General features: G+C 49.5%; 1 protein-coding gene across 1 annotated transcript in view; it reads right to left on the bottom strand.

The window, feature by feature from the left end:
- FUBP3 (far upstream element binding protein 3) overlaps window positions 1-25,277 on the bottom strand; it is a 49,589-nt gene that overhangs the window by 5,301 nt on the left and 19,011 nt on the right. Inside the window, exons 3-16 of the mRNA XM_029202331.1 lie at window positions 21,333-21,366; window positions 18,921-18,970; window positions 18,475-18,546; window positions 17,131-17,188; window positions 14,837-14,999; window positions 13,452-13,550; window positions 10,626-10,730; window positions 9,436-9,538; window positions 8,521-8,621; window positions 6,373-6,514; window positions 2,381-2,541; window positions 1,565-1,638; window positions 1,155-1,235; window positions 943-1,019 (exon numbers count right to left, since the gene is read on the bottom strand). Coding sequence (XP_029058164.1) covers window positions 943-1,019; window positions 1,155-1,235; window positions 1,565-1,638; window positions 2,381-2,541; window positions 6,373-6,514; window positions 8,521-8,621; window positions 9,436-9,538; window positions 10,626-10,730; window positions 13,452-13,550; window positions 14,837-14,999; window positions 17,131-17,188; window positions 18,475-18,546; window positions 18,921-18,970; window positions 21,333-21,366 — 1,320 coding nt within the window. The remainder of the gene's footprint in view (window positions 1-942; window positions 1,020-1,154; window positions 1,236-1,564; window positions 1,639-2,380; window positions 2,542-6,372; window positions 6,515-8,520; window positions 8,622-9,435; window positions 9,539-10,625; window positions 10,731-13,451; window positions 13,551-14,836; window positions 15,000-17,130; window positions 17,189-18,474; window positions 18,547-18,920; window positions 18,971-21,332; window positions 21,367-25,277) is intronic.

Here is a 25,277-nt window from a genome sequence, read left to right as displayed (position 1 = left end):
ATTTCGTAAGAAAGTAAGAAAGGGGGAAGAGAGGGAACAAACACAACCATGCAATTTCAGAGCTCACAAGTACTTTAGAAATCAAATCCAAACCCTTCATTTCACAGATGACAGAACTGGAGCCCTAGAGAAGCGGGGACATGCCTCAGGCTGCCCAGCACTGCTCCAGACGCGTGGGGGGGCTTCTCCAGCTGTGAACCTGACCAGGCGCCCCGGGGCAGGGTCTCACACCCAGCACTCTGCTCAAGGGGAAAGGGGTGGAACCCCGGGCCCAGCCCCTTGTGGGCAAAGCTGCAGTGCGTGTCCTGCAGCCTGGCGCTCCGAGGGGAGCCTGCAGACGTGCTGAAGAGCGCTTTCCAAACACCACCAGGCTGCCCTTCAGACGTCAAAATAACCTAAGGTAAGGTTTTAGTTCTGTTTTTGTTTTTGTTTGGAAGGCTGTGCAAGATGGGCTCTACCAGCAGTAAAACTCAAGGATGACTCCTAAAGCTGACGTGGGGGCCAGAGAGTGGGAAGGGGTTTAATTCCAACGAAAACCTTCTCTTTTACAATCAGTTTTCTTAGAGGGCAAATTCTCTAATCACGCGCTTTCTGGAAGTTCAGGAGAGAGAGAGAGAGCCCCTTTCTAAGATGGTGCTGGGGAGGAGAGGGAGAAGGCCACCTTGAGGTCAGAGGAGGGGAGCAGGCGGGGCACCCATTAGGCGGGGCTGCTTGAAGAGGCTGCAGCGGTGGAAGGGGCCGAGGGGCAGGAGGGGCTCAGGTCAAAGCACACTCTCAGGGCCCACAGGCCTTTCGGACCCGTTTCTGGGGGACCAGAGTGACGGAAGGCTGCAGCTGAGAAGGTGGGCCAGGAGAGAGGTGGGGCCCCTGTCCCCGCCCAGCTGGAGACGAGCCCAGCAGGCCTGTCCCCGGGGGCATCCCACCTCCTTCCAAGTCACTTACTTGGAACCTGCTGTGTGGGCTGCTGCCACGCCTGGTAGGTGCTGCCCCAGCCCTGGGTCAGGAAGGCCGGAGGACCACTGCGGAGGACAAGAGGACTCATTCCAGGGAAGGCCACACACACCCCCCCCCCCAGCCCCCGCGCCCGCCCCCGCGGCAAGCACAGCGCCCTCTGCTGGAGACGCGGCAGGGCGGAGTAAAGGCGGCCTACCCACCTCACAGGCGCGCTGTGAGGGCTTCCGTTCACTTTAGCGGCCATGTTTGGGAAGCACCCTGAGCTCCTCGGAGGAAAGGTGCTAAAAGAAAGTGGAAAACAAATAAAGACAATACAACGGCTTTTGCAAAAACAAACAAACAAAAACCCTCCCGCCACCCAGCCCCAGGGCGGTGAGCTCTCCTAGGGGATGCTGGCGGGACCACAAGACCCTCCGCCCTCTGGGAAGGCTCTCGCCCCAGCACTGGTCACTGAGCAACAGACAGGCCAGAGGGACCACCAGTGAGAGAGAAGGAGAGGAGTCCTGCCCACGCCCAGAACTTGCGGCTTTCGGCTGGCACTCCCTGGAAGTAGCTGGAAAAGGAGGACCCCTTGGGGGCAGTGAGTTCTTCCAGTCAAGAAAAGACTCACTTCTGATGCGGTGCGGCAGGTGGCTGGCTGAAGGGGCCCTGCGCGAAGGCTCCGGGCGCTCCGAGACTGGCACCCTGTCAGGACACAGAGGGAACTCTCACCTCCTGTCGGCTGCGCCTGCACCCTCTGCCCAGGCCCACCCCGAGGCAAACCACAGCTTTCGGGGAGAGAGACAAGTGAAGTAAAGATACCCTGTGGCACTTGCACTAGCCTTCCTTGCCCACAGTGGGCTTTATTTGCAGAAACAGCTTCTGCCCCTTGAGCGACCGATACCACCACACAGCCAATACCGGCACCACCACAACTGCCCTAGCGTGTCGCCCTGGGGGTAGGGACCGACCTGCTGACTGTCCCGTCAATTCAGGCTGGCCCACGGCTTTCTGCCATTCTACGTCCCCTTTGAGGTGAGCAGTGGCCAATCTGTCCTCCATCAACACTCCCTTTCTTTATCTGCTTTGAGGTGCCTGAAACTAAAGCCAGAGTCAATGAACGCTGCCTGCAGGGCTGGCCGCCGGGGCGATGCCAGTGGGAGTCCGGGGGCAGTGCTGGGGGAAGGCTGCCGGCCCTGGCTGCTCATCTACGCCTGCAGGGCCAACGGCTCGGGGCCTGGGCGAGCTCTGCGCGTCTGGGCCTGGCCCTGGTGTCCCTGCGCCCCGACCTTCCCCCTCAGCAACATGGGAGGGGGCTGTTGCCCTCACATCACGTGAGGACCGAGAGCCACAGGAAGTACAAGGTTCTGGGGAGAAACAGGCGCCTTGGACATCCAAATGAAAACCCAGCTCTATCACCCAGGTGGGGAAAGGACCTTGTACGTACGCCCACTTTCTCGTCGATGAGATGTCTGGCCAGCTCGATCTGCTGAGGAAGGCCCCTGATGGTGAACATCCGCAGGCTGGGGTCCGTGCTGGGAGGCGGGTTCCGCTGAAGCTCCACGTGCGCTCCTGAATGCTGGTTTATGCTTTTGATGTTCTCGCCCCCTGTGGGCAGGACACAGGACAGTGAGTGGCTACAGTTCTCTCCTCTGGAGAAGGAATGGGTATTTTCTGCACACCAGTGCTCGTCCTAAGAGTAGACAAGGACTTTCCATTTATACTTTAAACGGCTCTTGTAAAAACCAGAGCTGTCTCATGTGTGAAGCCAGACTTGTGAAGCAAAGCTGAGGCGCAATGATACCACGTGGCACCAGCTGGTCTCCATCTCAGTGTCCTATGCAGAGGCCTGGAGGGGCCCAGAAGCCAGGTCTGGGCCTTGGCCCACAGATCTGCACACAGTGAGCTCAGCTCCGGAGAAGGCACTCCATCCTTCTCAGCATGAGAATGGTGACCCGATGGCCCCTCCATGGCACAATGCGGGCCTTCAGCCCCGGTGTGGGCCACCGCACTGCTGTCTCCCGCCCTCCACAGGTCAAACAGACGGCCACAGGCCCCAACAATACCCAGAGCCCACTCAAGCCTTTAATATCCCATCCTGTCTCTTCTCAAGTCTCTTCTTCCTCCGTGGGTGGGGGACAGGTCTAGACAGAGCGACAGCCTGAGAATGGAGGTCACAGAGGCCTGGGTGGAGTGGGGCTAATGAAAATGTAGTTGGACTCTTTGAAAAACCTGTGAGAGTCCCAGTCTCTTAATGAAATTTGCGTAACAAAAGCTCCACCAGTGTAACAATGGTTTGATTCTTCTCTTCAAATTTCACAGAACTTACAGATCAGCTCTGCTCAATTGGGGTGGCGGAGCCAGAATTCAAGGAAAACTTGGAGCACAGAGTTCTGCAGAACTGGAAAAAGACGATGTGTATAAAATCTGATGCAGGGTACCAGGGAGCCCCAAAGGGTCAAAGCGAAGACTAAAGGCCAGTCTCTGTGTCACCCCTCCCCACCCAGAGTCGAAACAAAGCTGCAGTGACATTTCTCGTTTCATTGTAACACGTCCACAATCCTTCAAACTCCCAACCTGCCCTCCACCGGCCCTGCTGGAAAGCCACGTCTGAACAAAAGCATCGAGGAGTAGGTAAGTAAGGGACACCAAGAGCAGGCACGGCTCATCTCATCCAGAAAGCATGATGGGATTCTACGAGGGTCAGGATGCAAAGATGGAGCCTGGGTCCGGCCATTCTTCCTGAAGGAAGTGTGAGCGGCCCTTACACCGTAGTAAGGAAACCAGGAGACAGTCGGCATTCAAGAAAGCTTGGTTCAAACGTTAGTCTGGGCAGGATGTTAGCTCGGTTTAGGGTAGTTTTAAATTTAAAAGCAAATTAAAAAAAAGAAAAGCCCAGCAGACCAAAGTGTTGTATGCATGGTTTTCCTAAAGATCTGCTGCAGTTTAGGGGAGGTGTCCCTGCGTTGTCTACCCTGAGCCTTGAGCAAACACGTGGTCTCAGGGGCAGCACCAGCCAAGGCAAGAGAGTCGCAGAGAGTCTTCAGCAGCTTCACTTTGCTTCCAGGTACGTGCAAGCCCCTCCCAGCCCCCCAACTACCGGCCTTTACTCAGGTCATGAATTTTACGTCCTTTGCATCATGAAAAGTAAGCAGCTTCGCTCCTAGGCAGGCGTGCTCTTAGGGAGCGCCGAAGAGCTAAGAATAGGCGGAGACCTTCCCACTGCCACCCAGCACTTGAAGGGACCCCTACCCCACCCTCTGCCCAGACCCCTCGGTCCCGGAGACAAAAGCACGGAAGAGCGCGCGTGTCTGGAACGCAGAAGCTCACGGGCCCAGACCGGCTCCCCTCCATCAGGCACTTGGACCAGCAGCGCCAGACTCCTCCCTGAGGCCTCAGGCCCATGCTAATAAGGCGAGGAGGCACCGCAAAACTGCACGGGGCCGGAAGGAGTTAATTTAAGTTCATCTTCCTTTAAGATGAGGTCGCCAGCTTGGCACATGGTGGCCGTCTACAGGCTCATTCAGCAGCCTGCTCCATTCTTCCACATGACGGGGGGCAGAAGCGACCCACCAGTGGCCCCCGACTGGATGTGAAATTGTAAAGCAATTAATCAAACCTGCTAAAAGGCTTGGCTGACAAGAGCAGGGCTGGCCACACTGTCACTATTGCTGTGTTTATCATGGAAATCCAGCAGGGGCCCAGGGAGGTGCAGCGTCTGTCCAAGGGCTGCAGGGCCTGCCTGCGTGTGGCTCCCCTCACCCCGCGCCTTTCCCAAGAAACAGGAAGACCTCGTACCCAGCCCCTGGGGCGGGGAGTTACAGAAAGGCCCCTGCTCCTGCCTAAACGAAACTTAGCCTGGCTTCCCAAGGCTGATACTGGAGCACCAGGACACAGCATCAGTTACTGCTACGTTCTGCTGTCTCCTCCCTCTGGGGATCGCTCAGGATGACTTTGCAGAGGACAAACTATGAGCGACTGTCCTGTGAGTACCGAGGTTTCACTGACTAGGAGGAACTGTCACAGTGAAGACAGAAAGGCTCTGCCAGGTCTAGAGACGACACTTCCCATGAAAACCTCGTTGACAAAACGGTTCTCAAAAAGCAAGAAAAACCCTAGATCTGATTCTTGAACTCCAGGCATCAGCTGGATTTAACCTCATGGCAGCAGGCCAGCTGATGGCCTGGGCAGCATGTCTGACTTATCACAGCGTTTGGGCAGCCAACAATGTCCATTAAACACCTCCCAGCATGTACGCCCTGCCAGAAAATTAAAACAAACCTACGTCGTTCCTACACCTCTGAGAGGTTAACCACCCAGGGACAACACGGATACAAGAGAGAAACATTTTAGAAGAGCATAAAACACACACTGTCCAAGAGTGGGACCCAGTGCAGATTCTGGGAGGTGAATGAGGGGGACAGGAGGAATTCCAGCCCTGTGCCAGCTCGTGAGGATGTGCCACGGCAGCCTCAGCTTTCTGCTGGTGAAGACGTTCCCAAGTCAGGTTCCACGGGATGCTAGCACCCCTCCAACAGCTAAGAGACGTCTGGTGATCACAGAAACTGGGGAAACTCTAGGGAGAAAACCGTATTTATTTCTTCCATATGTTGCCAAACACATACAAAGGGAATAAATGGGCAAATACAAAACCCAATGCTGAACATGAGTTTCCCACCAGGTCAAGGGCTTTGCTTAGAGAGCAGAGAAGCTAAGCCCACTGCTCCGCGAGCCCCAGACCTGCTCTCAGCAGCCTTCCTTGGTCAAGGCCAGCCCAGGTGAGCCAGCAACAATGGCCTAGAAACCTGCCTGCTCTCTCGCTCGCTCTTCGCTGAAGGACAGGAAGGAGCCACATTAGCCATTAATGAGGGTTTCTACCCAACGTCCTCTAAAATGCCTAGAAACAACTAACAAATCAATTTTTATTTCCCTCCACAGGGTGCCTGATACTCTTGGTAAATATGTTGAAAAGATAAAAACCACTTTCACATGTTGTGTCAATAGAGAACAAATACCCAAATCCAGTAAGGAAAAAAGTGACGCACTCGTCAGAAAACAATCTTCGCTTGAGGAAATTATCTTAACGGTTCCTCTAAGCTCCCTGGAGGCGAGTTAATCACCAATCAGTCGATCGACAAACACTCAGAGGCCCCTCACCTGTTCAGGGTGCCTCTTCAACAACCTAAGCTGCTTCCATAGGCAGCGGTCTTCCTGACCATCTGTTTGCACGCTGTAATGAAGCGCTGGCTTTGCCCCATTTGTGAGGGCCCATGCAGAGGACGGTTCCTGCAGAAGGCAGCTGGTGCCTCGGACCTGGCCCCTCAGTCAAGGGCAGCAAGCAGAAGGAACTTTGTGCTTCAAAGGTATTGGACGTGGCCTGTCTGCTCTCAGGTCAAACACCTGGAAGGGGAACGCCGAACTCCAGCAACCGCCTCTTACCTTTGCCTATGACGAGGCCGCACTTATCTGCCGGCACTGTGTAGGTTATCTCCTGGATGCCACCAGGGTTTCCGACGCTCCAGTCACCGCGGCCACGGCCTCTTCCTCTGGCTACCGCCAGGCCTCCGAAGCCATCTCTTTCCTGGGAAGGAAGCAGAGCTCAGGTGACATTTCTGTCACTGCCACCAGCACTATTTTTCACCTCCGGGGAGGAGGTTAAGTGACAGGATGTAATCAACGCCACACATTAGAACCTGAGCACCTTTCCACATTTCAGATTCTGAAGTGCTCTTTACAAGTAGAATTAACACAGATCACAGGCGCATTCAAGAAGACGTGCGCGGATAAATCACGTGGTTACATAAACAGCACGAACACACCCAACTAAAACAGGCAGTCAGATATAAATTCCGAAGTCTAAAGCCCAATGCCCTTATCCCTGGAGTTTTAACTACTGGGCCTTAATCTACAGGCATCAGGAGCTGGTTTTCTTCTCAATGCTGGGCCTACCAGAAACCAGATATTAGATGCTGAAGAGCTATGAGCTTTTGAAAGTGACACATGAGTAGCAAGGATGACTTCTGACCCTCTCCCGACAAAGTTGCGACAGAGAACGATTCAGACACCGCTCTAAGAGTCAGAATACCCTGCAGTTCAACCAGCAATAAGAATAAAAGGGTTTTAAAGAAAAATTGGTTGTCTCGCTCCCCAAGAGAGGGAGGAACAAGCCAGGCCCATCCGCCCACAGTCCGGGGCTTGAGAAGTCTCCCGACTTATTCTCAGTTTCCCCACCAGAGAGCGAAACCCACAACCAACACCTAAGCGAGGAAGATTCCTTTCACTCGAGGGCGAAACACCCCATTCCAGCCTTTGTCCTTTGAGTCACTTTGGAGCAGCAACATTTAAAATCTTGGAAAGGTTGAAGGCGAACCTGGTCAAGCTGAGAGCTCCTTCACGGAAGGGAGAAGCTGAGCAGGCATTCGGCACAGCCTACTCCTGTCGATTAAGGGTAAACTGACTGTTTACCCAGAACTGAAGCCCGCAGAGCGCCGAGCTCACTGGAGTGCTTTCTGTTGCACTCTGCTTTCATGAGCGACAAATGACAAGCAAACAAGGTGATTTTAGGGATTTATGTTAGAACACAAACACGTGGCCAACTTTCCGGGTATGCCACAGATTCTCAAAGACAAGCTGTCCCCTCATCATCTCACGGCCTTTGCAGTCCTGGGATCATCACTTCTTACTACTAAAAAGGATGTCAGAGATGAATTAGCGACGCTTCTCTGAACTTGTGTCGTCCTAAGAACTGCCTGGGGCTGTGGGTGAGATCCAAGCCACCCTCCTGGGCACTCTGATTCAGGAGACCTGGGGCGGGGGGTGGGGTCTATAAACCTGTAACCTCAGCAGGTGCCGCCAAATGACTTAGGGGATCATGTGGGGTGCATCACCTGGTACAAACCCCTTGGTTTGCTGCTGAAAAAACTACGCCAAGAGGAGTTCAAAGGCTCGCTGAAGGTCACATGAAAAATGGCAGAGCTGGGATGGTGGTTTCTAATCTCTGGCTTCTTTCTTCAGCTCCTATTATTCTCAGACTTTTCCTACAAACCTGGGGGACATGATGTGCCAACCTGCCACCAGCTACAGTAGTTCTCCAGAGCAATTTACAACGGGGGCAGGTGTATCCTAACAGCATCACACAAGCCTGCTCACATTCCAGAGAAAGACGTGCATGAAGACAGTGTTAGGATTTGGGCAGATCATGAAGTGCCTTCTAAAGCTGAGATTAGACTTTACTTTTACACTAGGTACACTGAACTGTTTGAAACCTGGCAATCTGCACTGTTACATCCCACAAACAGTTTAAATAGTCAGAAACTTTGTAAAAAAAAAAAAGCTAGATTCTGAGACAATAAAGGCAGAAGAATAATAAACTAGCAGGAAAACAAAAATAAAAATGAAGGCGGGAAAGAGACAGATGTAGAGAAGCCCATGGCTATAATCTTGGAGGGAGGTAACTGACAAGAGTACTGGTTTCCAAAACCGTGACTTGAGAGGGGGTGACTGCCCCAGGGTGTCGCCCCGAGAGCCCCAGGTAGCACTTGCTGCTCCTGCCGGCGAGATATTGAAGCCCCAGAGAGCCAGACCCACCTGGGCTGTAAGAATAAGCTCGTTGATGACATGTGCTGCATGCTGGCATCGCTCTGGGGGTCCCATGACCTGTGCAGCTCTCTCTGGACTAATACCATCATCTGTGGAACAAGGTGAGAGATGGGATTAGGAAAAGCCCAACTTCAGAAGGAAACAAACGTCAATCTGATTTGCAATCAATGTTCCTACCAGTGCCAAAGAGGGTAATAAGAACATCACCATATCAGGGAATCTTCTGCATAGGGAAACGTGTACGGCTACATCTTTTTGCGTGATCCACGTCAATACTCATTTCTTATGCAATTACAGCCATTTAAAAAAGATATCACTATAGAAACTAAATTAAACTTAAAAAAGAAAAAGTGCCAAGGAAAACAGAGTTGAGCTACAGCAGTATTTTCCCAGAAGTAGTCCATCATGATGTTTTCCCATCTTCAGAGAAATGAGCGAAATAAAGACATTGTAGATGATTTTGCTCGTAAAGGTAAATTTATAAAATTTAAAGAACGGTCCTTGATTTTACGATTTTTTAAAATGGTTTTAAGTTATCTTTAATTTTATGAAATCAAAATAACAGTTTTTTTTTAAGTCTTTACTTGCAAAATTAAAAACTGGAAATGCTATGTTGATTCCCCCCAATTTTACTAGTCCAAGGAAAAAAAGAAAAAAGCCTGGACACCCCTGGGCTAGAGTGTTCTGGCACAGGAAGGGTGACCCGGCCAGCAAATCCACAGAAAGAAATGAGGGACCAGAGGACAAACCTAAACTGGAACTTTGGTAACAGAATGTTGCAAAAGAGAGAGAGGGTGAGGGAGAGCAAAGAACACAAGTGGACTAATAACAAAGTCCTTGTTTTGTGAGGTGTTCTTTAATTCTTCATAATGCTGAGGACTTCCGAGAACCATCAAAACCTACCTGGTTTGAACTGAATTCTCACACCGGCATCATTCTGGATCTTTTTGATCATTTCCCCATTTCTTCCTATTACAATCCCAACTGCAAACCTAGGCACAGACACCTAAGCACAGAGAAACAAAACATCAGAGTTTTTCTGCAAACCTGGTGTGTGTGTGTGTGTGTGTGTGTGTGTGTGTGTGTACATAGAATGATTTTTATCACAGTGCATTTCTGGAAATGATACAATAAAGCATTTTTTTTTTTCCTCTTAGGAAAAATACTGTGGTTGATGGCTGCATTCCTGTCCATTAAATGCATCTAATAGGTCTGAGACCTGATCAAAAATAGTTATAAAGATGAAGTAAAGTAAGAATAAACCTCATAGATAAAAGATTAAAAAAAATTTTAAGATTAAAAATTTATCTTCCAAATTTTATGAAATAAACATTAATGTACCATACACATTGATTATACTATGGTCCTATAAAATGTTTTTCTTTTCTTTCACTCTTTTATTGTAGTAAAATATATATAACATAGTATTAATCATTTTAACCATTTGTAAATACACACTTCAGTGGCATTAAACACACTCACAATGTTGTGTAACCACCACAGATGTCTACACCCCAAACCTTTTCATCATCCCCAATAAGAACTCCCGTGAAACCACAGTGCTTCCTTCCCCAGCCCCTGCTAGCCTCTACTTTACTTTCCATCTGTATGAATCTGCCTATTCTAGGTGCCTCATGTAGGTGGAATCAGGACAACGTTCATCCTCCTGCACCTGGCTTACTTTACCAAGCATAACGTTGGCAGGGCCCATCCTCGCTGTAGCCGAAATACGTCAAGGGCGTATTTCGATCCCATTCCACCTCATCAGTAAAACAGGCTTAGGAGTTTGATACTGTCACAACATAGGTCACCACGAAAACCTGGACTTGGGTCTTCATCTGGGCAGTGGGGTGCGCTCTGAAGCACAACCCCCAACCAGGGGGAATGGCCCCATTCCCTGAAATGCGTGCAGCTGGCGCTCCTCACTACAGCTGGCTTTCCCACTCCTTCCTCACACCCACCCTGGGAAGCCAGTGTACTCGGAGGGTTTTGCAGCTGAGGTAAGAGTTAAATAACTTGCTCAAGGTTAAAGAGCTAACAGAAGCGTGCCCTACAACCTTAAACTTGCCTACTAACCTGTAACTCAAGCATACCTCTATACTGCCTCCTCCCATTCGGGAGCTGAAATCACCGCGTACACCTCGAAAATCAGCTTGGTCTTTTTCTCGGATGATCTCTAATACCATTTCTCTTGCTTGCTGCATAAACACAGATAAAAGGCATTAAGGAAAACAAAATCCTGAAAAAAGACATGACACCAGGTGAAAGATCAAACCCTCTTAAATTGGGCTTAAAGCCTCAGGAGGTGCTCAGCCGTGGGAGAACTCACTATATTATGTTACTATTGTTACATGGGACACGGGCAGGCTGCTACTGAGCAGTATATCGTGTATATCACATCTTAAATGACGTGTTCCTTACACTGTCCAAAATGTCCACACAGATAAGGGTTCACAGTCTTCCAAGCCACAGCTGGGTCAGCACATTGGTACTGGGTCAGAACTTGATGATGGTCGCTCCACCGTATTTCTGACGTGCCATTTCTTTTTAGTGGGCAAGGGTGGGGTCTGAGAGCTCTGACGGTGGGCAGTTTCCATGGGAAGGAAGACATTAACAACGCATCCCGTGGCAGAGAAGCTCCAGGGAGGGAAAGGGAAAAGGCCAGCCTGGGAGCCCAAAAATACCTCCTGGCACTGAGAGCTCGAACGTCTTACCAACTGGCAAGAACCTCCCTCAACACCTGACTGTCTCTAAGGCGCATTCAGTGTCCTCACCCCCAAGGACGCACCTGAGTCAGTCCATCCCGCCCATGCCAGCACTGGCCCCGCAGGAGCCGTGCTAAGGAGCAACCGTGCACAACTCAAGGTCATGTGAGAACTGAAACTGAGTCCCAGTTCTGGAAAAATCAAACCAAATGAGAACAAGAAAACCCAAAACAGCAACGTCTCATGACATCTGTAGAAACTGGAACATGGACTGACTATAATATGATGTTATGGGATTACTGTTATTTTCTTAGGCCTGGTTTTACAGCAGCAAGTTTTATACTTAGGAGATACATACTGCAGGATTTGGAGGTAAAAACTCACAGTATCTGACACTTACTTACAGATGGTAAAGCAAAAAAATAAAACATAAACACACAAACAAAACAGTAAGTAGGTTGAGGGTATTCAGATGTTCGCTACACTATCTCTTCAACTTTTCTCTATATTTGAAGTTTTTCAAAATAAAAAGTTGGGAAGAGGGGAAAAAAAAAAGAAACCCAAAGAACAATATACCCTAAATACAGCAGACAGCTTCTTCATAATAAAAAACATGGAATACACAGTTTTAAAATAAAAAAAATACTGAAAACCTTTCTTTATAATAATTTTCCTGCAAATTCATGAAACATCAATGAAATAAGCTCTTTGCCCAGGTATCTTTTCTACAAAAGACAAAGCCAAACGTTCCACTGGAGAAGGCAGGAGTGGAGGGCTTCTGGGAGGCAGGCTTTCTGTGTCCAGCCAGCTCTCCCCTCTGTCCGAAGAGCTCTACGACACACAGCAGAGGAGTCCCACGCTGGACTGTATGAGCCGAGTGAGGAAGATTAGGTGCAGTCTGTTTTTTTTTTTATTAAAGCCCACCTGCTTACATCTAAAGAGGTTAGAAACTCTGGGGGACCTGACAGGGCAGTAGGTAGTGAAGGGCTGCATTGCTGACGGGAACCTAAGCAAAGCAGCCACTGTAACCACCGGCCCTCAAGCCTGTTTTAAAATCACTACTTTACATATAGAAACCTTGACCAAAAAAGAGCTACCAGTGATATCATTTGAGTTCAGCTGAACGACAGCATTAAGAACTACAGGAGGGGCTTCCCTGGCGGCGCAGTGGTTGAGAGTCCGCCTGCCGATGCAGGGGACGCGGGTTCGTGCCCGGGTCCGGGAAGATCCCACATGCCGCAGAGCGGCTGGGCCCGTGAGCCATGGCCGCTGAGCCTGCGCGTCCGGAGCCTGCGCTCCGCAACGGGAGAGGTCACAACAGTGAGAGGCCCGCATACCGCGGAAAAAAAAAAAAAAAAAAAAAGAACTATGGGAATTCTTTTGCCAGAGACTGGTAACCTCTGCTGGATCAAAGCCCCAAAGCCCCTGCAGAGGGACAGCTGTCGCTGACGGGCTGGCTCACCAAGGTGTGTCGCTCTGGAGCTACTCTAAATGCAGCGAAGGTCAGGCAGGCTGCAGCAGGCAGAAAAAAGAGCGTTCGTGTCTCACGGGGACAGACACACTCCCACACCCACAGTGCACACACATTCCTGCTAAGAGCCCAGGTGCTGGAAGATGGAGCACCTGGGTGATTTAGACCTAAGCCCCTGCTTTCAGCACTGCGGTTGTCCTCTGAGGCACACAGGACGCTTGCTACGAGGGCACACACGTGCCTTGGGTGGTACTGGCACCTTCGGTCACCTCCCACCTCAGACAGTGATCTTGTGAAAATGGGTTGAGAGAACAAACAAATAAAAGCCAGAGGGAGCCTGCATCTGAGCTGACCACAGCTGCACCTCGAAAACTGCATCTGATCAGAGCTGTGCCAGCCAACAAAACCTCCTGCGTTTACGGACAAGCTCTGTACGTGGGCTGCCCTGACGGCAGCTGCCACCCACACGTGCTCTGAGCACTCTGAGTGCTGAAACGTGGCCAGTATAAATAAGGAACTCACTTTTTACTTAATCTGAACAAATTCCAACAGCCACGTGGCCAGCAGCTCCGGTACTGGCCAGCACAGCCCCATTCTTTGCACCATCAAACTTGGTTTGGGAAGACAGCTCAGGGAACACCCACCCAGTTTTATAATTTCTTGAATGACATCAAAGCTCTACAAGTACTAGCAAGTGATACCGCCACACCCAGGACCTGCCTGACACATGGTTTCTCTCCTACCTGTACTTTAAATGGGTCTCCGGTGATGCGCAGAGGCTTGTCCGCTCCCGTGGGCAACGGGCCGTCCTGGATCATGACCATCTTCACGCCTGCCCGCTCCTGTGAGGGCACACACACCGGTACAGCCCTCACTGTCAGCAAGAGGCACGCAGGATGGCACAGCTGCACGGGTCGGCTCGTGTCCACAGCGAGACATGCCCCGCTAGCAAAGGCACTGCTCTCTGATCCGGCCCGTGAGGCTGGCCTCCGAGAATGCTGAGGTACACGCCGTGCTTGAGGGCGTCCAAGCCTGACAGAGAAAACCGTTTCCCAAAACTCTCCTCCCTTTCCGGTTCCTGGAATATCTAAATAGGAATGAGCTACTTTTACAAAATGCTAAGCACCGAGCTAGACAATCTATTTAACGTCACGTGGTCAGGGCTCACGCACAGCAATGGGAGGGAAGGGCCACCACTTCCCGACCTCACAGAGGAGAGCTCTCAGTAAGCTACTGAAGGCTCCAGAGCCGATGAGCGCGGCACCAAAATTTGGATTCTGGGACTCTATAAAGTCTGAACTCTTAGGAGTCCACGGTAGAATGCCTTCCACATCCAAGGACTGGGCTATACGAGAGCACACAGGCAGGCCACAACTCCGACCCGCAACTTTGAAAGCCCAGAGCTCGGAAAGAAGAGTTTGCTCCGAACTAAATCTGGCAGCAAAACTAACCTGAACTCACGTGAGCGTACTTCCAGCCCTCCTCTCATGGAGCGTAACTGTTAGGTTTAGCCATGAAAACCTGCACTTGGTTACGGGATGCAGCCCCAAAACTTGCTGGGGGTATTAAATTCTACAACACGTTTGGCCCAAGTGTCTCACGTGAGGGATTCTGGAGCTCAGAGCAGCAAGTGTTCACGGAGCATTTACTCAGTGGCAGGCTCTGCACTAAGGGTCTCGTGTAAATCACAACAACGGGTATTATGTTAGCTCATTGCAACAGCGAGGCCGGCACCTCCCTGCTCTTACAGACGAGGACCCTGCGCCTTAGAAAAGTACATGAGCGTAACTCCGATCTCACCACTAACGAGCAAGAGTGCTCCTGGCTCAGGGCCCTGGCTCTGGACACAGGATTTTTATCTGAGAGTCCTAACAGGGCTTCATCGCCACAGTGGCTCCTGCCAGTTCCCGGGGACCCCAGGCCTTGGCGTCACAGCTGGCATCGAGCCTGGCCACAGAAAATGTTCAGATCCGCAGAGGCACTCGGGCAGAGGTTTCGAGGGGAGCTCTGCACCGTGGTGCACAGCCAGCCCAGCTCGGACACGCCAAAGCCGCACAGAACCTTCCAACCCGGGAAGATGGAGGAGGATGAGGGCTGTCGAGCGCTGCTCTGCCAAGGGCTCACGCACCTGCAACTGCTTTATCGTCTCCCCTCCCTTGCCGATGACCAGCCCCACTTTAGACGCAGGGATGAGAATCTCCTGGATCGTGCTGTTGCCGTCTATGTCATTATGAAAGCCAGGTCCATTCCGACAGCGGTCCACAATCTGTCCCAGGAGCCGTTTGGCTTGTCTTTGGGAGGGAAAAGAACCACAAGAGAGCCAGCATTAAATGAATGCTCTAGGCGCCCAGGAAGGGGAAACAGCACCGGGGGAACACGCGAAGGAGTCAAGGCAGCCCTCCATCCAGCTCCAGCTCCTGCCCTCACAACCCAGGAGGTCTCTGCCATCCGCCACGCTACTGGGCTGGAATTTAAAAGCAACGCACAACAGCAACGTTCCAACACAGCCCCTCCACGTCTGCCCTCTGCTTGCGCTTGTGTCTCACGTGCACGCCACAGACACGCCTGTCTCCGATTCGAATGTCAGCTGCTCTGGTGGCAGCTGTCTACCTTTGACCCACTGCATCTCTTGCTGCTCCCCGATCCAGCATAACCCCTCTCACAGAGCACACGCTCAACAGATATTTGTTAAACAAGAGCAGGAGAGAAAGCAATGAGAAAGACGGGAAGAGAGAAAGCAAGGGTTAGTGATCATCATTTGAATTCTCAAACTCCAAATTTCTTCCCCATAACCAACCAGACTGCTCGATGACTTCTAAGCTACGGCTACAAATCACCAGTTTGGTTTCAAGGGGTGGGGAAAGAAGGAGGCAGGTGCAGCTGTACAGTCATATACACCTGCTTTGTGCTTTCCATGTCAGACTGTCAAGAGCCTGCATTTCCCATGGGATTTCATGCCGATTCACCTGGAGACTGGGGAGGGCAATGGCAATGCTGGAACAGAACCACCCAGCCTACCGAGGTCATCTGTTGGGCCAATTGCCTTTTCTGCACCAGAATTTCCCCTGGCTCTTATTTGCAGTATTTATTCTTTAAATCACCATGTACAATCTGTTTTGTGGTTCTTCGCGCAGGCTCAGCGGCCATGGCTCACGGGCCCAGCCGCTCCGCGGCATGTGGGATCCTCCCGGACCCGGGCACGAACCCGTGTCCCCTGCATCGGCAGGCGGACTCTCAACCACTGCGCCACCAGGGAAGCCCTTGTGGTTCTTTTAATAGGGAAAAATTCAGCGACTAAACAGGCTGGCTATACTGCGCACTGAAGAAAAGACTGTTTCCTCCTGAAGTTACAACCCCATTGCCTCCACTGCTTGGGTAGAAGAGGAAGCAGGAATGTTTAGAAGAGCAGGAAGAAAGAAGCGAATGGCAGGAAATAGATGCCGCCTTCTGCAGTCTTGAGCCTTTGTGTATCTTCTCAGTTACAGCGGCTTTTTAATATTTTGCTTGTGTACTAGGTTAACCTGTGTTGGAAGAAAAGTGCCTTGACTCCAGCAAAAGCATTCTGCTTGCCCTATAATGCACACCTGCCAGTGATATTTATTCTGGTTCACTGCTTGCAATGTTACAGCAGAACAAGAAAATTTAAACTCATCTAGACTCCCTGAGAAATGGAAACAATAAAACAGCCCTACCTACTGAGCCAGACATAATCTCAGCACCCCTGTCCCCAAATGCAACGCTACTCGGTAGACTGAAAGAGGAAGGAGAGCAGACTCTACGTTAGTACCTCCCCTTTCCCCAGGGGCTTCTTGGATTTACGAGGCCTGCATCTGGTACAAGGCTCCAAGCATGCGTGCACCACGAGAGCAGTGCTAGTCTTAAGGCTGCAGTAAGGGCCCCAAAAGTCCAAACAGCCTCTGGCCGGTCCATATGGCCCTCTGAGTGGAGCAATGGCCACAAAGGGTAGATTCATCTGGTTCACCAGTATCAGAAGGGCAACGGGATCAGCCCCAGGCAAGAGACCTGATGCCAGGATTCTCAGTGCTTCACAGAGTGAGAGGCTTACTGATCCAGACCTGCTCAGGTGAAGGAGACATTAACACGGAAGAAGCGAGTTAATGAGAGCATTCAGGCAGGGTGAAAGTACACTCTCGAGGACCTGGTTTATGAAGCAGATGTTATGACAGCTGTGAGAAATTCTGTGGGGTTTGAAAAAAAGGTGATACCTTATGTGTTTAAGGTAACAGAACAACTCCCCTGGCGTGGCAACCTCCCAGATCCTTCTCTAAGGAAGCACCTGCTTTCGTGGCCAGGTTGCCGCACAGATCGACAGTGTTCAGTAACAATTCTGCCCTTCCATTTCTCCCCATCTGGGGAAGGAGGAAGAAGAGTGAAAGGAAAAAGTAAATAAAATAAACTTACTCAATACTTTCTGGGGTTCCGGTAAGTACACAGGGCCTCTCTGGAATCCCAGAACTCTCTATAAGAAGAATCAAGAAGATGAGGTGTGTTGGTGGGCATCAGGCAACCGTGCACCTTCGCCTCTGTGTACAGACTGTCTCTCTGGGCTGGTTCCTAAACCAGCCCCACAGAAGGCCCGGCTCCCAGAAAAAGACAGCTTGCTTCCACTTGTGGAGAGAATATCAAGCTGGTAGCTCCACCCTAGATTCTCCAAATGAAAACAAGCCCTGCAGGGGAAGCTGGGAGGACGCAGCAGAGGTCTCTGAGTTGGTCCTGATTACCAGCCTCAGCTTCACATCTGACCCGCCTGCGTGCTAGTAAGTGGCACAGTCACTTAACCCGCTGCTCCTCAGTTTGTCCATTTGCAGTGTAGTTTAATGGTTATCTGTCTGCAGTTCTGAGGCACACTCGTAAGGAACTTAATGGCATGCACATCAGAGTTATGACCAGTAATTGCATGAACACTTCAAGAGAACAGTGACACCCACGTGGAACTGGTTCCAGGCCATTTGACAAGAGAGGAAAAAAATCTTACTTTCCAACACCACACACGACGCTTTATTTTGTTCCTAGAAACAACTGCCTCTGAAAACTCATATTCAAAAAAAATTAAAGAGAAATAGCTAACAGCAGTGACTGCTCTCAAGACACTGCACTAAGTATCTTTCAAAATGACAAACATTTCTGTGGTCGAATGTCCTCCAAATCCCATCCTCTGCTGTGGAAAGAGGTCAGACTCAGATGATGAAACTTAGAAACGGAAGTGAAAACTCTTCTTCCTCAGTCTGTCTCTCTCCGTATCACATGGTCAAAATGCACCAGGCTGGGAAAGGTCCTGAGCCGTGTCTAACATGTGCTAATTTAGCCAGAACCTTCAGATGGCCTCTTTCCACAAAGGGCAGGGACGGTCTAATCCAGGGGAGCCGGCGAGCAGTCCCCAGGCATGAGCCCAGAGCCCCAGGACTCGTCCAGGCCCCACTATGTCTGGCATAACATTCTGGTGCAGAAAACAGAGGTCCTAGACCAGCAGGTGTTTGGGAGGGGCCACACCGGGCCCAGAGCTGCAGAGGGTCTCCCCAGAGGCCAGACGGGCGGCATCATCTCTGGGCCCACTTCGGCTCTGGTTTTTCTGGTTCTCAGCTGGGAGGTCAGCTCCAAAAGTGCAAGGAAAACAGCAATCACATATACTTACCCAAGCCCCTAAACTTCTAAGCAACAAGCAAAGGTACTAAATATGAAAAACTCTGTAAAAAAAAGACTGATTTCTACCAAACTGAGATCTATGAAAAAATAAGTAGCCCTTACCCGAGGCAATCTGAATTTTGCAACCAGATTCTGCTTGAATCCGTGAAATCTGCTCACCTCCCCGGCCGATAACTGAAACAAATTAAACAGGGTGAGAACATGCCCCCTTCATTCCATATTTAACCACACATGTGTGACAATTAATTCAGCAAACATTCACACTTGGCTCACAGCACAACACATCAGGTTGGCCTCAGCGAGCCCACAGGAATTGCATGTGAAACACAGCCGACGTCATGGGATTCTCTAGCTGAAGTGCGGGAGGGCGGGGGACCCAGGGCCCAACCTTCCGGTCTCCCCCTCAGCCTGGAGAGTCCTGCAGTGCTCCGGGGCTCTAGAGAACATGATGTGCGGAGCATTCTACCACGGGTGACACTCCCACTGAGAGATTAAAATGAAAATAAGGAACAGAAATGAGGGAAAAAGTAGATAATGTGGATACTTACTAAATCCAACCATTTTATCAGGCACTTTGAATTCTTCTGTTATTACTGCCCTAAAAACAAAGAACATTTTGGAAAAATACACAGAATAAAGAATTCTGCAGTCATTTTAGGTTCCCCGAATTTCCCATATTGGCAATGTTAGACGATAAAGGCTTAAAAGAAATCATGCCAATTTGGCTAACAAGCCCACAACCATCCACAAAGACTGTCATCTAATGAACCCTTTGGTCCATCACTCCTTGAAAAGATCCAAGCCTCCCCTTTCCTTGTGTCAGAGGAGGAAACCTCTATTTTTTTCATTAAACCATCAACTAACTGCACTAACCACTGCCCTTTCTTCCTACAGCTACCCTCAGTATTGCTGAACACCTGAAGATCCTCTGGGGAGTGGGGAGTGTTTTAGACTTCTATTCAAGTCTCCCTAGATGAAGAGGGACAACTTTTTCCAATCTTTTTATTGCTTTCTGGCCTCCCTCTAATTTATCTGCCTTTTAGTGTGAGACGTCCCAAATGGAACCGGTATCCAACCGAGGCCTAACCAGTGCTGACCAGTACAGAATAATTACCTTGCTTACTTGGCAACGTACTTCTGTTAAATGCTACCCCATCCATTACGTGCTTTTTTTTTTAAAACAAACAAACAAACAAACAACTATTGCACTGGCTCTTTCAAACACATCTTCAAATTTGCTGTATAGTGCATTGTGGACAATATCCAATTTGCCCAACACCCCAGAAAGCAATTAAATCTAAACATTTACCTTAGGAGGAAGCTACATGCAAGTAGATTTTTTTTAAAAAAAAAAAAAAGGTAAGCATTTTTAAACATCTCTCACACAGCTGGATTTTTACCCATCATGGAAAGCAATGAATAAGTGCATGTTTTCAGGGAAAGTGCAGCACTTAGAAGAAATGCAGTATCATAAATAGCACTGCCACTGTATCATTCTGATGTGAGCAAACAGTCTTCTTGTGCTTACACCCTCAGATTACATATGCACAGGGATTATCTCTACCTCTTGGGATATCCAAATTCACACCCAAATCAGGCAATTCCCGGCTTCCTAATCAGTAAGAGTGTGGCTGTTAATGCCACGGCTCGGCTGGCCTAACAGTACGTCGTACAATAGACGGGGGGGTCCCTGTTGGGATGTTTCCTGATGGTGGTGAAGGGTAACAGTGCTCCTGTATGTGCAGCCACCAGGCTGCTGCTCACACGCAGCACAAGCTGTCTACTCTCAGGAAACAGTACTGCGGAATTTACTAGAAGGGGTTCAACACCGGCACAACTCAAAACTCAGGCAGTTCCTCAGCCCGCAGGAACGATTTTAGCAGACTCTCTTTGAGGAAAAAACGTATTAGGATAAACTGCTTTGGGCTTCCTGGAAGACAAAGCTCTATTCTAAATGCAAGGCTGAAACTGGTCTAACGCACAAAGTACAAACATTTTGGAAAGTAAAATCCTGATTAACTATGGCTTTATAGGAAAGTTACATTTGATACTGACACAACCTCATTTCAATGACTATATTTCAATTCATTAAAAAACAAAGCAAACAAAGAAACAATAACTAAAAAACCCCAGAATAGATCTTTTGGTTGTCTGATGCCTGGTGATTTCTAGAAACTCCTAAACATTTGCATAGAACACAAGAGGATACAACTGTATCACTGCTGGTGACCGTTAAGGATAACATGTTACAGTAACAAATACACAGCATAAAATTTCACCCCTTAGGGAAGAGAAGCCTTCCTGTATATTTTATCCTTTTTTGAATGACAACATTGTGACCACAAACATTCCATCTTACAGACTGGTCTTTTTAAAGCCCAGAGGTCTTTGTCTCTCTCTAAATCCTCAGTGTTTAAGGGAACTCTGTGAGGGGAAACTAAGGAAGGGAGTCAACCGGGCAGCCATCCAAGGTTCCGCCACGAGGCCTCTCACTACAGTGGGGGGACCGGGCTCCCACCTCCCAGACCGTGATGACTGGAGCAACACAAGCTCCATCTTGTGAGAGCCCAGCAAGTCACACTTCTTCAGCACAGCTTTGCTCAAGCGAAGAGGTCAGGGTCCATAAAACAAATGCTGGGAAAACCATCTAGCCAGGAGGACAATTCTCACATTCTCTACTTTTAAACTCAACGTATGTGGGCAGAAAGAGCAGCGCCAACATCCCAGAAGTCTTCTGAGTTTACAGAGGATAACGGCTGCTTTTTAATACCTTGTATTAGTTTATCCTTTCAGCTTACACTGTCTTGGAAAGGACTACAAAAAAAGTTGAGTCTTAAGGAAATCTAGCCCATGTTTTTTCACACTCTCAACCTCTGACTTTCTAACACTCTAGTACAGATGGTGGATCAATAAACAATTAGAAATGATCAATAAATAATAAAACATAACCCACTGCTTACCTTTGATGTACCAAGGCCCCTAACTGGTTACCTACTGTGGCAAAGAGAAAGAGAAAAGAAAAATCAAAGCATTAGCACGGATAAACTAACTTCATCCTTACACGAGTTCTTACCATTTCGGGGGGGGGGGGGGAAGAAAAAGAAAGGCAGAAAGAAAGCAAACAGTAATTTAGGCTCAGTGGCTGAAATGAATGTGTTATATGATATGAAACAGGAGGGGACGTTGTGATCAACACAGTCTCTAACCCAGTGTCCAGCTGAACGCAGGATAAGAAATTGATCTGTGTGTCCACATGCTGAGAGGCCTGGGAGAAAATCCTGCTCGCCTAAATCCCTCTCTCCTCCTACCTCCCTCCTGCTTGGGATCCAAACTCAATGTAAAGATGGCGAGGGTCCCTTCTTTCTCTTTTGAAAACAAATGAGAAGATTTAACCTCCTAGCTCGGAAGCATTGTTAAAGACTGCTCCGTGGCAGCTGCAGTCACTGAGAAAGTGCACATATGTTCCCGCCGGCCATGCCACGGGGCACCCCCTCCGCTCTCCCTACCCTCTCAAGAGCATGAGCATCTCAAGGAGAGGATCTGGCCTCCTCCCTCCCTGGGCCTTTTCGCTGAGCCACCACCGCCGTCTGTATACAGCGGACACTAAGAGTCAGCAACCGCCTTTCAAGCCCATTTCACAGAGACAACGGTGCCCAACAGGCTCTAATGATGAAAACCAACTCTGCAATCATATCCCCACAACACCATTTTATCTACGCTTTTTGTTCGTTTCTCCTCTTTCAGCTATTGATGAGTGTCTCCACCAGCCATCAGCAAAAAATGATTCTGTGGTGTTTCCCTTTTGGAAAATGCAGCCCAGGAAACACCGTCAGCAGACAACAAAAAAGTGTCAATCCTAACTGTCTTATAAGGAATTGAATGAATCTTACAATATGCTAACAAGAGCATTCAAAAATATGTCTCTGGGGAAAGTTATAAGAAGGACAGATATGCGATAAGTGGGGAAGGATCAATTACATCAACCTCAGAACAAAGACTGAAATGGTTTGACATCCGAAATCTAGGTCTCCAATATAGCTCTTCTTTCTGCTTGAACTTAACCCTGTCATTCTCTGACCGGGGAGGAGCTGGTCATAAAACGACAAAGGAAAAGAAACCAGATCATGATGTTTTAAAAGAAGAATAAAAAGCACGGAGAAGCATGCTAGCAAAAAGTACACGAAGCTACTGAGTCAATACCATATTTCTCCCGGATCAACAGCAACATAATGGTCTACAGCCAAAATATTGACATTACATACTATTAACCTGCTTATCTCAGGGATAACAGAATTGTTTTTTACTGAACCTTAAAATTTTCTTTTTGCATTTCCAGTTTGAAAATGACAAACGCCCTCACCTGGGATAGGCAGTGTTCATCATTCCCATTCCACGTGAAAAGTGGACATTGTGAGAGGGGACGCCCACACGTAGGGCAGTGGGTATGAAAACAACACACTGAAGGAGAAGGTCCACGACAGAGGGCTGCTGAGTGTGGCTGGCCCCGTGTTCCTATTTAAGGGTCAAGCTCAGCTTCCCTGCTTACTGTCAGAATTCTTCTCTTAGGGGTAAAGAATCCAGGGAAGACAGACGATCTAAAATGTCCTGAAATGATGCAAACACAGAGGAGAGGTGCCCGGTCCTCAAACGCGGCAACGCGGCGGGACCTCGGCTCCTGGTCTCCTGCGCTGTTTGGTGAGAGGTGTCAAAGGGCGGATGATTTTCTGGTATTTCAGCCAGAAAAGCCGCAGAAACACGGTCAAGGGCTACACTACCGTAAAGAGCTTCATGAGATTCACAAGAACATTCAGAGGGCTCGTGGTCAAAAGCCATTTGAAATTTTGTGCTCATCAAAAAGACGAAATTCCTTTCTGTTGGCAAAGTACGTGTGACGGGTGTCATGCACACCGTATCGTTTCTGACAGCCAACTGCTTTGCTGCCAAGTGGAGGTGCCTACAGAGATCGAAAATAGAAGTGCACACACCACTATCCCACAAATAGACGGGCTGCTGAGAGCCACACACAGCACCGAAGGATGAAAGCAAATTCAAATCCAGATCCAACTCTTTGAGTTGGGGGACTCTCCAGCGGGCAAATCGTCTCCCTCCTCCATGCAAATGCTGTAGCCTGAGGCTGCACCGCCATCTAAAGTGTCATTCCCTTCGGAAACATTCCCCCTCGATGCCTAAAAATGAAAACCAGCAGTTAGATGAGGGGCACTGGGCACTCATACAGCAAACCGCTAACGTCCGACTCCACGAATAGGGGCCTTCTCTGCGTCTTCAGGATGAAAAGGGTCAGGCGAGGGAGGCAATGGCAACGCCTATCAAGCTCAATTTATGGTAACTACCGTCATTTACTGTAAAAAAGGAAAAGTGCTGAATAAAATCAGTCCTGTTTCCTGTTAATGGCGCCTGCTGGTCGACCACGGTTCAGCCTGCCTCCAAAGTTCCCCTCGGCGCAAACACGCACAGGTGTGGTTCTCATGTATCCTGCGCGCTATGTAATGGAAGGCCGCCCGGGCGATGGGAAGATGAGCTTCCTAGAGAAAATATTCACGCTACAATATGAGGAGTCCTTTCTGAAGAGTAACCCTCTGCCAGTTTCAAGCATGATCTTTGAAAAAAATAAGGCACTGGACACATTTTTTCCCCATTAGTGAGGAAGTCTCCATTTTCTTCCCCCCAAAGAAATGCTATCAAAATATCACTGGGGAACACACCCAGCTTTATAATACACAACAATCTTAACGGTTACCCCCTCCCACTCCCCTTCAAAAAAGCTCAAAGGACCAAAGCGTCCGTCATCCCAGTGCAGACAAAACCTGGGATGCACAGAGGAGCAGACCTGCGGCAGGTGAGCAGGCAGGTCCGGAGAGGAAGTGCCGGCAGTTCTTATGTGACCCATGACCAGCAGAACAAAGCAATAAACCAAACCTTCCTCTTCAGCCTCTGAACACAACCCTCCTGCGCCCGTGCTTGGATTCCAGTCTCCTCGACTCTGACCGAAGCCTTTCCAAGCCCCGGTTAAGGTCAGTGAGACTTGCAGTCAGCTGCAGGGACGTCTGCAGTTTCCAAGGCATTTTTAAAAAGCTTTTCTGCCAAGGACAATACGAAGGCTTCCTGTGTTCTAAGGCAGCAACCCCCATCCCAGAGTCACAACAAATTGACACACTAAGTTCAGCTCTAAGTCCCTAGACACATAATCTCTAACTCATTTGGCAAATTATTATTTTTTAAAGGTGAGAGTAAATCCAAGTTTATCTCAATAATGTCACTTCCACTTGCAGCTGACATGCTCTGCGAGTGGAAGACGACCACCACTAGCTTCAAAGGGCGCTCCTCTAGGTGCCTCACCTGCAAGAACCCACTTAGTCCTACAAGAGCCCTGCGAGGCAGACGCTGTCACTACCCGTCCCATTTGACCGACGGAGGCGCGATCACACCCGAGCCCTCAGAAAAGGGCACAGGTGAGCGAGTGCCCGTGCCCACGTGACCTCTGAACCGTCACGCCTTTCAGGCGCTGGGCACTGTGCCGGGTCCTGGGCGTGAAATGGTGAACGAGGTCATCTTTGCCTTCAAGGTGAGAGTCTCATGGGGAAAGCAGCAACCTACCCTGGTCTCCAGGAGTGCAGAGGTGTTAGGAACCCCACCTGCACCCCTCCCCAGTTCCAGTGCCCACCCAAGGATCTCGGGAGAAAAATTAAGAGGAAAAATAAAGGGTATGATACTTATTTACAGCACTATGCCTTGTTTTCATTTCATCCAGCGGTTATGAAATCAATTTAGGGGGTCATGACCAGCTTTATTAAAAAATGAAATAGAGGGCTTCCCTGGTGGCGCAGTGGTTGGGAGTCTGCCTGCCGATGCAGGGGACACGGGTTCGTGCCCCGGTCCGGGAAGAT

Source organism: Monodon monoceros, unplaced genomic scaffold, assembly GCF_005190385.1.
Source record: "Monodon monoceros isolate NGI ecotype Baffin Bay Population unplaced genomic scaffold, NGI_Narwhal_1 Super_Scaffold_5, whole genome shotgun sequence".
Classification (NCBI taxonomy): domain Eukaryota; kingdom Metazoa; phylum Chordata; class Mammalia; order Artiodactyla; family Monodontidae; genus Monodon; species Monodon monoceros.
This window is presented reverse-complemented; position numbering and strand designations above follow the sequence as displayed.